This window comes from Triturus cristatus, chromosome 6, assembly GCF_964204655.1.
Source record: "Triturus cristatus chromosome 6, aTriCri1.1, whole genome shotgun sequence".
Lineage (NCBI taxonomy): Eukaryota > Metazoa > Chordata > Amphibia > Caudata > Salamandridae > Triturus > Triturus cristatus.
Window position 1 is genome coordinate 1,342,255,022 of NC_140589.1, and position 14,128 is coordinate 1,342,269,149.

A 14,128-nucleotide genomic window follows, 5' to 3' on the forward strand; every position below is an offset into this window, starting at 1 on the left:
TTTTTCTCTAGTTTTATAAAGTAGAGTTGAATATTTATTCTGTTGTGTTTTCGACTTTTTAACTGTTTTGGTGCTTCTAAATGCTTTACACATTTTGTATTGTGTGGTATTGTATAGTGCATTTGTATAGTGCAACTATCACCCAACGGGTATCCTGGCGCTCAAAGACAGAGGTGGAGGAACGTATTGAATAGTCAATTCAGCTAAATAAGGGATTGCTGTCTGTCAAAGCCGAATAACTTTCTGCTAGCTAAGCCTGCTTGCTCTGTGTAAAAGTTACTAGGGATTGAGCTCAGGTTTCAATTACTGAAACCATGTGTTCGAATTAACAAGTAGGTGTCTGAATTACTTGTGGTGGACTACCATATCATACACCACAATTAATAATTCACTTTTCTCAATCACTAGCTCTACTTGCCAAACACTTGATCTACCAATAGATCACTCACCAATCAAAAGGTCAATTGTATCAAGCCTGAAAGGACAGAAGTGAGTAGAAATTATTATTGAAGTGAAACTGTACAGTATTGACCCTGATTTATGATAATTCACACAAAATTTTCAGTTATTACCAACTCTGATTTAAAGTGGCACCACGTAGAAATAATGATCATTTAACTAAAACTGGAGTATTGGAAATGATTCACGATAGTTACAGCTAGCACCAATTCTGATTTAAGTTTGGTCCACCCTCAAACCCTTATAAAGTCACTTTCTTACGAAGGGGCACATTTTGTTTACCTTGTCACCATTTCTTTCTCCTTGTTGGATGCATGTCCACCACTACTGAGTGGTCTGCTGGCGGTGGATAAGAAGTAGAGGCGATGGTTTTTGAAATACTGGTCGATCAATGGGAGCACCACCTAAAAGAAAAATAATGTAAAAAATAATTTATGACATTTATCAATTGGATTGAAGCAAACACAAGTGGTGAGTTAATATTCCAAAATGTTTTTTCCAACCACACAACGAGAAATGTAACCTATACATGTGTTGTTTGAACTCAATAAATCTTTAGAAATTAACACAAATGATATTCAATGAGGTACATGCAACCAAACACTTGATTACAAGAAAAGATCTGCATTTTTTCAGGAAATGTTAAACAAGAGCTGAATAAGTACATGTCAATTTTCAAGAAAGATCAGTCTATCATATTTACAGCACTTCCTTTACTCAACAACTGTGCTTAGTTTGAGCTGGTTGTTAGATGGGTCCACCGGCACTTATTTCTCCTCAACAGATATTCACCTTGAGCAAGAGAGAGAAAAACTCCCAAATGGGGAAGAAGGAGGACGAGAAAGACAACAAGATCGGCACAAAGGGAGAAGGGAGGTACTTGTAAGAGTGAGATAAAAGGGCACCAGTGTCTGGTATTGGAAAATAAGGCCTGAGGGGTAATTCAAGAATACGCAGCCTTGGTATTCAGCAAGCAGATTTTTAATAGCATCCCGCAGCAGAGCCTTGGGTACTGGGACTCATTCTTTTTCAAATTAAGCACTTCTTAACAACTGCACATGAGGGGGCAGATTGACAAGCCCCTTGCGATCCTTTTGCGCTGCTGTTGAAGTTTTGGTATAAACAATGCGCCCAATTTACATTGCGGCGCATCTAGGGAAATGCGTTATGTTGTAAAGCCCTGCGTCACATTATACCTGTGTCAGGTGTAATGTATGCATGGTGGGCATTCCCAGGCAGGAAAGCCTCATAGAAGTGACGCAGTGAAATCTACAAGATTTCACTGCGTCACTTATAGGATGCCCCTGCGTCAAAATCTTATGGCTGCTTGAAGCATGCGTAAGGAGTGACGCAGTACAATAAGTGTAGGCCTCAACATGCATTGCTGGAGTTGCGTCGTGCTTGTGACACGATTCCAGCAATGCTTGACTTTTGGGCCAACAGATGCATCAGAAATTCTGACGCATCTGTCAATCCTTGCGCCATGTTGCGGCGCATCCATGGTGGTGCAAGGGTTTCGCATCGAGGCACAGGGAAATTGACGCATCTCTACAGATGTGTCAGCTTCTTGTAAATCTGCCCCTCAGAGTATAAATCCCTACAAAACCAGTAGCCTATCACAAAACAGTGTACCATGAATACACTACTTTCTAATTTTTTAGGATTTTCCAACATTTGGATGCACACTGGCACGCTCGGAGTTTGAGGTTGAATCCAGGCCTATTACCTCGAGCCGTTGATAGTGTTACTATGTTCAGGGGGCTCTGTACTCTCTCTAGATTCAACTTAGTCAAATATGCTGCAAAAATAAACCAACTAAAATGTGCAGTATAGTTCGGTGCTAATACTGTAATATTGCTATCGTGTGTTTCTGCACAAGTTGTAGCACAAACCGGTGCTGCAGTACATGGGGCAAACAATGTATAGGACTTTTTTATTCCTGGTGTCCTGTACAATGCTAGTATACTGACTTTAAGTTTAAAGTACATGCACATAATTGTAGCGGTGCCTAATTCAATCTTACTATTGAAACCTCGTACCACCAGCTGGTCATAATTTGTTTTGATACTGCAATTTCAAAACTCGTGATCTGGAAAATGTTCTGACTGTGGATTCCCTCATATGGACTAACAGTCTGTGGAATTCCCATATTACTAAACATATGTAGATGAAGTAGAAATAAAAATAATTTCTGTTATCAGACAATCTTGTCCTTTCTGTGATAGAAATAGCTTCATGTCACATCTTAGACTAATATCGATCCTTGATACTATGGGGTATTTAACTGTGTCTCATTGTGCATTGCCAGCGACTGTCAGTAGTTGTCTTCACACAACCCAATTACACAACAGTCTCTAGTACATGACTACATTAATATTTGCAAAAGAGGTTCACTCCTCCTTCAAATTATGTAGATACCCTAGAAGGTTGTTTACATTTTGGCTGATGCATCATATCTTCGAATAAATGGTGGATGTCCTGGACCCCCCTATTTAGAGTGTATACCCTTGTATACACTCCAAGGCCCTTGTTACAAGTGCAGGGCTGAATTCCAACCCCTTTTTGGGGTCAATGCGGTTGGCCTTGTATGTATTCCATGCATTTTGATCGTGCACGATGGTCCGTGATGTGAAAATAAGGCGCTTGGGCAATGATTTCACATTGGAAATCAGGGTTCAGCTAATTTATTGCAAAAGTAGAGCAGAACATTTTTGAGTGATATGTGTACCACACAACCAGGGCAAAACAACATTTCAAATGACATACTAGTGCAACTTTTGCCCTGGTAAGTCTGTGCAAATGTTTTTGCACCGGCCGTTCAGAGCAAAAAACTTCCATTGCGCTAGCTGCCCTCAAGATAATCTGGGTGCTAGTGTTAATATCTCTGTTCCTTCCGATGGGTATAGGAAAGAGGAAGCCATGCTAAGTAAGTCAAGTCTGCCTATTCACCGGGATTTAATAATTGACTGATTTGCTAATCCTTCTCACTATTGAAGGATTACAACGTTAACTAATTTGGGTCCAGATGTACGACCCATTTTTGCGGCCACAAAGGGGAGATCCTCCCGTTTGCAGCCGCAAAAAAAGGGTAATAGCATGTACAAATGCTATTTTGCGAGTCACTGACTCGCAAAATAGCATTTGCGACTTTCGCTATTAGGAAGGGGCATCCCTTCCTAATAGCAAGTCAACATGCTATGTACTTATATTTTGCAACGGCATTTGCGGCCGTAAAACTCTCGCAGTTTACCACCTACTTCAAGTAGGTGGTAAACCACTTGCAAAGGGTAAGGGGTCCCCAAGGGACACCTTCCCCTTCGTGAGTATGTGGGGAAATAGTTTTTAAGAGCAGGCACTGGTCCCAGGGACCACTGCCTGCCCTTAAAAAATGAAACAAAAACATTTCTTTTTTTTTTTTTTTTAAATGCTTCCCATTTTCCTTGAAGGAAAACGGGTTGCATTTTGTTTTTTATAAAGCTGCTTTACTTTAAAGCAGTCCCAGACATGGTGGCCTGCTAAGCCAGCAGACCACCATCCCTGGGAGGGCCTGTCATTCCCAATGGGCTCGAAAATTGTGAGAGGCTCATTAATATTCACGAGCCTCGCAATTTGCGACCCCATTGGGAATCGCAAACAGTGTAAAACACACTCTTGTACATGCAAAATAGCGCCTCGCAAATTGCGAGGCGCAAAAGACTCGCAATTTCCGAGGTGCCATTTTGCACGTCGTACATCTGGCCCTTTGTTCCTTACAGCTGTGTTACTTGAGCACAAATATCATTTTTTGTGTTAAGTGCATTTTTTCTCCACAAATATTCACTGTTTTAAAGACATACCGAATTCACTTAGGCCCAGATGAACAAGTTACTTACCTTCGGTAACGCTTTTTCTGGTGGATACAGTATCTGCCTGTGGATTCCTCACCTTGTGAATATCCCCTGCGCCAGCAACATTCGGAAACTTTTGTAGCAGTCCACGCCGATGGGGTCGAAGATGACGTCACAGAGACACGGCTCCGCTCGCGACTCCACTGACGTCACCGGCTCCATAAGAAGACCTCCTCGGCGTGATGACGTCAGTTCCGCCCCTTTTTTCCGTGCCTTCGAGGCACACGGACGGACTGACAGCAATATGTACATAAACAGCATACACAGTACACAATATGCATATCAACACACACAGTGTGGAAAAGAAACATCAAAGCACTAGAAATAACCCAATGTCCTTGACAGTCATAAATACATTTGAAATCATCAATAGAACTACCGTCATAGAGTCACTGGAATAGAAGGATGGACAACGGGGAGGCGGGTGGGTCAGTGAGGAATCCACAGGCAGATACTGTATCCACCAGAAAAAGCGTTACCGAAGGTAAGTAACTTGTTCTTCTGATGGATACATCTGCCAGTGGATTCCTCACCTTGTGAATAGATTCCACAGCAGTCCCCGCTCCCGGAGGAGGGTGTCCATCCCCCTATACCAGAAAATCCTGAAGGACGGAACGGGCAAAATGACCGTCCCTCCTCACCTCAGAATCTAAACAATAATGTTTTGCAAAGGTGTGAAGGGAGGCCCAAGTTGCCGCCCTACAAATGTCCTCCACAGGAACACCCCTAGACAAAGCAGAGGTAGAAGACTTTGCTCTAGTGGAATGAGCTCTTAAACCCTCCGGAGGCTCCTTACCAGCTAGGGAGTAGCAGATCTTGATGCATAGCACAATCCATCTTGAAAGGGTGCGCTTGTGCACCGCACGACCCTTTCTGCAGCCAGCAAAGCCCACAAAGAGCTGGTCATCAATCCTGTAGTCCTTAGTCCTGTCCAGGTAAAAGCTCACCGCCCTCTTAGGGTCCAAGCGGTGAAGTCTCTCCTCCTCCTTGGAAGGGTGAGGGGGAGGATAAAAGGTAGGAAGGGTAATGGACTGCCCCAGATGGAAGGGAGTTACCACCTTAGGCAAAAACGCAGCCCTGGTCCGGAGAACCATTCGTTCAGCATGCACAGTCAAGAATGGGGGTTTTGAACTAAGAGCTTGAAGCTCACTTACTCTCCTTGCCGAGGTGATTGCAACGAGGAAAACCGTCTTAAAAGACACAGTCTCAAGGGACACTTATGTAAGGGCTCGAAAGGAGAACCCATAAGATAAGTCAGTACAAGGTTTAAGTCCCACTGAGGTACAATAAAGGGAGTAGGAGGAAATTTATTCGTAAGGCCCTTGAGAAACCTAAGCACAATAGGTGATTTAAATAAGGACGGCTGATCCGGCAGGCATAGGAAAGCCGACAAAGCCGATAAATATCCCTTTACAGTGGCCACAGCAAAGCCTTGCTGGGCAAGAGAAAGAGCAAACTGCAGAATGTTAGACAAACGAGCCTTCAAGGGATCAATCAACCTCTCTCCACACCAGAGAACGAACTTAGACCACCTATAGGAGTATATGGATTTGGTGGAGTGTCGCCTGGCCGATAAAATAACATCCACCACATCTGGCGGGAGAGAGAAAGAATTCAGGTTGCCCCGTTCAATCTCCAGGCATGAAGGTGTAAGCTCTGGAGGTGGGGGTGTAGAACCTGCCCCTCCGACTGCGAGAGGAGGTCTGCCCTCAGAGGGAGACGGAGCGGAGGGCACGAGGAGAGGTGGAGAAGATCTGTGTACCACACCCTTGTTGGCCAATCCGGGGCGATCAATATAACTTGGGCCCGGTCTTGGCGAACCTTCCTCAGAACCCGAGGAATCAAGGGTATGGGAGGAAACGCGTAAAGGAGTCGTGAGCCCCAACTCAACTGAAACGCGTCTCCCAACGCCCCCTGCATCGGATACTGGAGACTGCAGAATGACAGGCAGTGCGCGTTCTCGAAAGTGGCAAACAGATCCACCCGAGGAGTTCCCCACGTCCGAAAGACGTGACGAACTACCTCCGGATGGAACCTCCACTCGTGGTCGGCAGAGAACTGCCGACTGAGACTGTCCGCACGTACGTTCAGCACCCCGGCCAGATGATTTGCCATCAGACAAATCCGATGGTCCTGAGCCCAGGACCATAGACGCAGGGCCTCTCTGCATAGACAAAGAGACCCCACTCCTCCCTGCTTGTTTATATACCACATCGCGGTAGTGTTGTCCGTCAGAACCTGAACAGACTGACCGCGAAGGGAAGGGAGGAAGGCCTTGAGCGCCAAGCGTATCGCCCGTAACTCCAGAAGGTTGATGTGAAGCAACCTTTCCTCTGGAGACCAAAGACCCTTGATCTCCAGATCCCCCAGATGAGCACCCCACCCTAAGGTGGATGCATCCGTTATCACAGTGGCCACCGATGGAGGTAAATGGAAGGGCTTCCCTTGGGACAGATTGCCCTCCATGCTCCACCAAGACATTTCCGCTGCAGCTTCTCTGGAGATCCTCACAGACTCCCTGAGATCTCCCTTGTGCTGATACCACTGCTTGCGGAGGCACCACTGGAGCGCCCTCATGTGCCAGCGTGCATGGTTGACCAACAGTATGCAGGAAGCGAACAGACCGAGCAGGCGAAGGACCTTCAGAACTGGAACAACTGCTCCGCTGAAAAACAAAGGAATCATTTCCTGTATGTCGAGAATCCTTTGAGGAGGAGGGAATGCTCGACACACAGTAGTGTCCAGTACCGCACCTATGAACAGGTTGCGCTGAGAGGGCACCAGGTGAGATTAGGGCACGTTGATCGAAAAACCCAATCTGTACAACAGCCGAGTTGTATCCTGCAGATGACACAGCACCTTCTCCGACGACTCCGCCTTGATCAGCCAGTCGTCCAAATAAGGGAAAACCGAAATTCCCGATCTTCTGAGATGGGCTGCCACCACTGCCATCACCTTTGTGAAGACTCGAGGTGCCGAAGTAAGACCAAACGGGAGGACCGCAAACTGATAATGTTGCGACCCTACCGTGAAACGGAGATACTTCCTGTGCGACTTCAGAATGGGGATGTGAAAATACGCATCCTGCAAGTCGAGCGACACCATCCAGTCCTCCTGATTCAGCGCCTGAAGAACCTGCGCAAGGGTGAGCATCTTGAACTTTTCCTGTTTCAGGTAAAAGTTCAGGATTCTGAGGTCTAGTATCGGACGCAATCTGCCGTCCTTCTTCGGGATCAGAAAATACCGGGAGTAGCATCCCTGACCCCTCTCCTGCTCCGGAACCACCTCTATCGCCCCTTTCTGAAACAACTTCAGGACTTCTTCCTGCAGGAGAAGACGGTGGTCCTCCGAGCAAGCACCTTGGCAAGGAGGGTAAACTGGAGGGAATTCCCGAAAGGGAAGGGCGTACCCATTTTCTACAAGATCCAGAACCCAAAGGTCTGTAGTAACCGATTCCCAATCTTGTAGAAAATGGGTAAGCCGGCCCCCCACAGGACCAGCATGATCCGGAATGTCGAATCTAGGGCTGTTTTGCGGTGGTGGGAGGGGCTGAGGAAGAGGAGGAGGAGAGTTGACGGCCACGTGAGCGACCTCTAAGTCTTCCTCTATATCCCTTGGAGCTTTGCTGCTGCTGCTGCTGCTGCTGCTGCTGCTGCTGCTGCTGGGCTGGTCTATAAGAACGAAAACTCGCCCTTCCAAAACCTCTGTACCTCTTGAAAGTACCTTTCGGCTGGGATTGAAGGCCCAACGACCTAGCCGTAGCCTTACTCTCTTTGAAGCGCTCGAGAGCAGCATCAGCCTTCTTCCCGAACAGACCAGACCCATCAAAAGGTAAGTCCAACAAGGTCGACTGGACGTCCGAAGAAAATTCGGAGGACTTAAGCCATGCACCCCTCCTGGTGGCAACTGAAGACCCCATGACCCTGGCAACTGAGTCTGCTGTATCCAAGCCACTCTGTATAACCTGGCGAGCAGCCGCCTGGGCATCCGACAGTACTTCACTGAAGCCTGCCCTATCCACCTCCGACAGCTTCGGTGCCAACTTTTTAGCTGAATCCATAAGCGCATGGATATAGCGCCCCAATAAACAAGTCGCATTAGAAGACTTTAATGCCATACTGGCTGAAGAAAAGACTTTCTTGGCTGATTGGTCCACCTTCTTGGCCTCTCTGTCCCCTGGGACCTGAGGAAACGCACCTTTTGAACGTCCAGAACAAGCAGCCTGAACGACCAGACTTTCAGGTGAAGGGTGTGATGACAAAAACTCAGGATCCCCCGGAGCCACCCTATATCTCCTTGCAACCACCTTGGACACCGCAGGAGCCGAAAAAGGCTTGCGCCACACATCCAACACAGGCTCCAATATTGCTTCATTAAAAGGCAACAGCGGCTCTGACACCGCAGTTGGAGAGTGCAACACCTCAGTCAAGATATTGGACTTGAACTCAACAGATGGCAATTGAAGGTCCAATAACTCTGCAGCCTTTCTGATTACAGCATGATAAGGAGCCGCGTCTTTAGAAGGTTCATCTGAAGGAGGAGTGATCTCCCACTCCGGAGACAAATCCAACCCACTTGCCTCCTTCAATTCGTCAAACACCTCATCGGATTCGACCAATTCTCCCTCTTCAGCCTCATCCATAAGATAGCTCCTCTCCTCCAGCACTCTCTGCGCCTCCCTCCTGGAACGGATCCGCACCTGCGGCGTCGGCGGCGCCGTGATCGAATCCGACGGCGCCGGCAGAGGCGTCGAACGCGGATCAGCTGGAGCAGCCGGCGTCGAACGAGGTCGAGTCGGCGCCGGTGAAGAGGGAAGCGGCGTCGATGTTTTCGGCGCCGGCATCTGCCAAGACGGCGTCGCTGGGAAGAAAGGCATAAACGGTGCTTGAGGATAAACCTGCGGCACTCCCAGATTAAAAGCCATCGGACCCATCGGACCCATAGGTGCACCAGAGGAATACATGGCCCGTGAGAACACCCCATACATCGCATTGAGATACTGCGAGGGGTCCTGACCTGGATTAGGGAAAGCTGGATACTGGTCAGGTAACACCGGACTCGGGCCTGCCGGCGCCGACGGTGGAACTTGCGGCGTCACAGACTCACCCGGAGCCTGATCATCCTCATCCTGGGCCGGAGTCGGAGACGGAGCCGAAGGACCTGCAGGACCTGGAGAAGCCATCGGCGCCGGAGAGGACGCCGGCACCGGCGAATCAGCCGGAGCCGGAGAAAACACAGGAGAAGATGGAACGGGAGGCGAAGCCGGAACAGGAGAAGGAGACACTGACTCCCTTCGACGCCAAGCAGGTGATTTAGACTTCGACGTCGAGGCCTTGTGATGAGACGAATGCCTCCTTTTCTTCTTATGCTTCTTGCTCTTTGAAGCATGTCCCGACGTCGACTTGGAAGCCGACCTCGACCTCGACCTGGATCTTCTTCTACCTCTTTTCTTCTTTCTCTTCATCCGGGCGATAAAGAGCTTTGCCTCTCTTTCCTTAAGAGCCTTTGAGCTCATCTTCCTGCAACACGAACATCCTTCAACATCGTGGTCCGATGACAAACACCAAACGCAGTCGTCATGCGGGTCAGTGATGGACATGTGTTTGCCACATTCATGGCAAGGCTTGAAACCAGACTTCCTTGCCGACATTCTCGAAGAAAGACAGAGAAACTTCGGAATAAACACAAAGTAACAGGTAAAGCTACCAGTAACGATTCCCGAAATCCGTTGGCGTCGTCGGCGCGGAAAAAAGGGAACTGACGTCATCACGCCGAGGAGGTCTTCTTATGGAGCCGGTGACGTCAGTGGAGTCGCGAGCGGAGCCGTGTCTCTGTGACGTCATCTTCGACCCCATCGGCGTGGACTGCTACAAAAGTTTCCGAATGTTGCTGGCGCAGGGGATATTCACAAGGTGAGGAATCCACTGGCAGATGTATCCATCAGAATTACTAATATTTTGTGTCGGGTTGTACCACTTTCATGGCGTAGCACCAATGCAAAATTTATATTGGGATTTATCAAGCTATGCAGATCAAGATTTTCATCGAATTTTATTCCAAAAGTAACGTAATGTAGTGCATAGCACTGCCTTGCATTACCTTTCATCAAGGAAGTGATACGTGTGTGGAGCATGGGCAATCCCATGCATACACCCATGTATTTTGATGCAAACCCATATTTACTAAAGTCAGTAAACATGGGTTTGCCCCAGAATGGTGCGCGTACCCCAGGCCGGCATAACTAGGAGAAATCTTGTTATTTATCATTGTGAGAAGTTGGCCTGATGTATGATGTCACTAGTTCTAGTGTACACCTTATATCAGTCCAAATACCCTTATGGTGATTGGTTGTAAAGTCAACCTTATAGACCAGCTATCCTAGTGGTAGCATGGACAAGAGCAGTCTTAGGCTAAACTCTGAATGGCATGTGAAGCCAGCTGTGATACCATATATAATCCCTTGAATACCAAATGAAAGGACACCACAACAGATATATATATAAAATAAAGTGTATTTATTCTAGACAAACCCTCAGCACTCTTTATGAGATTAGAGGTAAGTACAACACAGTCTTATTTATGCATACATTAAGTCACACAGGTAAGTAATACAGTTAGGCCCTAGGGGCCACGCAAACCATATACTAAGTAAGTGGTATAAGGACCACTGTCACGGAAATAGGATAGGCCTAGGCCTAGGGAATCGCTGGGGCTACACTATAATACCAAAGGTTAGGAAGTGGGAGGCCCACGGGATTCAGGTGCAGAGTGGAAACACTCACGCGTAATGCGTAAAAGTCACTAGCAATAGTACAGTTTAGAAATAGATAGATTTAGGACACTTCCGGAGTAGCTAGGAAGTCGAGACTTGAAAACTAGACACTAGGATAGTCACTATCCTGATGAGCACCGGAGTACCCAAGTTACCTAGCCCACAGGCTGCGGGTGCATAGGGGTGAAGTTGCGTCGGGTTTCGTCGTCGACTCCTATGGATGCCTGAAGAAAGATGCTGACAGGCAGTCAGTGAAGAGTGTCCGGTGGATCCCAAGGCTGGGATCAAGAAGAAAGGATACCTGCAAGCAGAAGGGACAGAGTCAAGGTCACTAGCCAGTGACCACGTGGAACCAGGAAGGAACCAGGCGATGTCGTGAAGATTGCAGGTGAAGGGGAAGCTTGTCGCTGTAGCCACGAGGACCAGGAAGTGTCGAGGGCGACCAGGACCAGGAGGCGAGCTGTCCCACGAAGGCTCTTGCTGTCGGCGGTGTCGAAGTTGGACTAGGACTCACCAAGCCTTGGCAAGCGGAACCCACGAAGAACGGAGGACTTGCTTCTGGTGCAGACCAGGAAGGTCTGGGGTGCTTCTTCTTTGCAGAGAAGCAGGAGCCAGTCTGGAGGAGCCAAACCAGCGCTGAAGATTTCAGGGTGCGTCGTCTCAAAGGCCACTAGCCAGCGGGCAAGCAACCGGACAGACGCGGCAAGCAGGAAAATGCAGAAGGGCCCCACGCAGGACTCGTGGAGTGTGGGGGGCTGGTCTTCGGTGCAGATGGTGCTTGGGGTTGGGGCTTCTCAATCCCCGGTGCACAACTTCGAGGGTGCCTCAGAAGCTGCGCTTGAAGATACTAGCCACTTTTCCCAGGTAGCCGGTCCCACGTCTCTCGTCGCCTCCACGGATCTCAGCACGGCTGTGGATGTGGATCAGGGTTGGAGAGAGAAGTCTGGAAGTCAAGGCTCTGGTCGGGCTCTGCAGTCGGTCCCTCGTAGAACTTGGGCAAAGCAAAGGGTAGTCTCTTGATGGTGCCTGTTCGCACAGGGTAGCCACTCCTTGGCCACAAGGGAGATTCTTCAGTCTTCTTCTTTCGTCGAATGTCGAAGGTCCAGAGTTTCTGTTCAAGTTTGCAGGTTCAGGATAATCTAAAGTCTTGAGGCCCAACTCCCACTCTTATACTAATCTGGGGGGCTGGGATACCTGCTAGGTCACGCCTTATGGGTGGGACCTGGGAGGGGGTGGTTACACCCACTTCCCTTTGTCCAGTTTCGTGCCAGAGCTGGGGCTGGAGTGCCCCAGCGCCGGTTTGAACTGGACTATGCAAGGAACACCTTGTGTGCCCCAGGCATGTCTCATTCCTTTCAGCCCACCTTGCCCCAATACACTAAAGGCTGTCTGGGGAGGTGCTAGCACCTCCCCAAGCAGGAAACCTATTGTCCAGGCCTCCCTGGCTGGGATCACTCCCAGCAGCAGGAGGTCAGACTTGTGTTGTGGCAGCAGCATCCCTTTTGTGATGCTGAGGCTTTGGTCAGAGGCTAACAGTGAAGTATGATTTTAACATGTCTTTCCCTCTAGAAGGGGGGAATAATATCCTCATGTCCAGAAATGGTATGGGGGTATTATTCCACAGTGTTAGACACCTTACACGACATGTTTCGATAAAGCCAAACCATAGTTACCATAACCGTTTAAGATTATAAGGCACTTTAAGAGTATATGGTAGGCTATATCATAGAACAGCTATAAGGACATGGTTCCGCAAGCTGCAGACAGGCTCAGCTCATGCTAGAGCACCATCTCACATGTTACCAAGCACTCTGCCTCCAGGATTGTTAAGGCCTGCCATAGGAGTGACTGATAGGTACACATGTGTCTATATGTAAACTAGGTATAGGAATACTACACCTAAGCAAGGGGTGATTACACGACCTTGCCCCAGCTGAGTGATCAGCCAGTTGTGTCAAAATGGAAGGCCAGGCCAGGGGTGGCATAATGCATGCTGCTGCCCCTGGTAGGCCTAGGGTACACCTATGCCCTGGGTACCTAGGGTACACTGTACAGGGTCCAATAAGGTGATCCTATCCAAATGGGTTATGCACCTAAAGTACATAGTATTAATTTAGAGAGAGAACAGCAGGGCTGTGGGTCTGATTAGCAGGCCCACAGCCACATCTAAGTCGAAAACCAGTAAAGCAAAAGCAAAAAGTGGGGGTGAACATAGAAAGCAGACACTACTCTCCTACACAACCCCCCCAAACTTAGGGACATTAAACTAACCTTGACCAGTTGAGTCTTCATGTTCTAAGTGGAAATATCTGGAGAGTCCATCTGCATTGGCATGGTCAGTCCCAGGTCTATGTTCCACTGTGAAGTCCATCCCCTGTAGGGAAATGGACCACCTAAGAAGTTTGGGATTTTCACCCTTCATCTGATTTAGCCACAAGAGGGGCTTATGGTCTGTCTGAATCTTGAAGTGAGTGCCAAACAAGTATGGCCTCAGCTTCTTCAGGGCCCAAACCACAGCAAAGGCCTCCCTCTCAATAGCTGACCAACGTTTCTCTCTAGGGGTCAGCCTTCTACTTATAAAAGCAATGGGCTGGTCTTGACCATCTACATTCAGTTGTGAAAGAACAGCTCCCACACCTAACTCAGAAGCATCTGTCTGGACAATGAACTCTTTGGAGTAGTCTGGACTTTTCAGAATAGGTGCACTGCACATGGCCTGCTTCAGGTCATCAAATGCTTTTTGACAGCTTACTGTCCACTGAACTTTCTTTGGCATCTTCTTGGAGGTCAAGTCATTAAGTGGTGTCACAATGGACCCATAGTTCTTAACAAACTTTCTGTAGTACCCAGTCAGGCCCAAGAAAGCTCTGACCTGAGTCTGGGTAGTTGGAGGAGTCCAGTCCTTTATGGTCTGGATCTTGCTCTCCAGTGGTTGAACCTGACCCCCACCAACTAGGTGGCCCAGGTATACAACCTTGCTCTGCCCTATCTGGCACTTAGTGGCCTTGAT

General features: G+C 48.2%; 1 protein-coding gene across 1 annotated transcript in view; it reads right to left on the reverse strand.

Annotated features, from left to right (window-relative positions):
• The window catches only part of RYR2 (ryanodine receptor 2), a 3,458,987-nt gene that overhangs the window by 958,533 nt on the left and 2,486,326 nt on the right, over positions 1 to 14,128 (reverse strand). Inside the window, exon 60 of the mRNA XM_085612346.1 lies at positions 742 to 863. Coding sequence (XP_085468472.1) covers positions 742 to 863 — 122 coding nt within the window. The remainder of the gene's footprint in view (positions 1 to 741; positions 864 to 14,128) is intronic.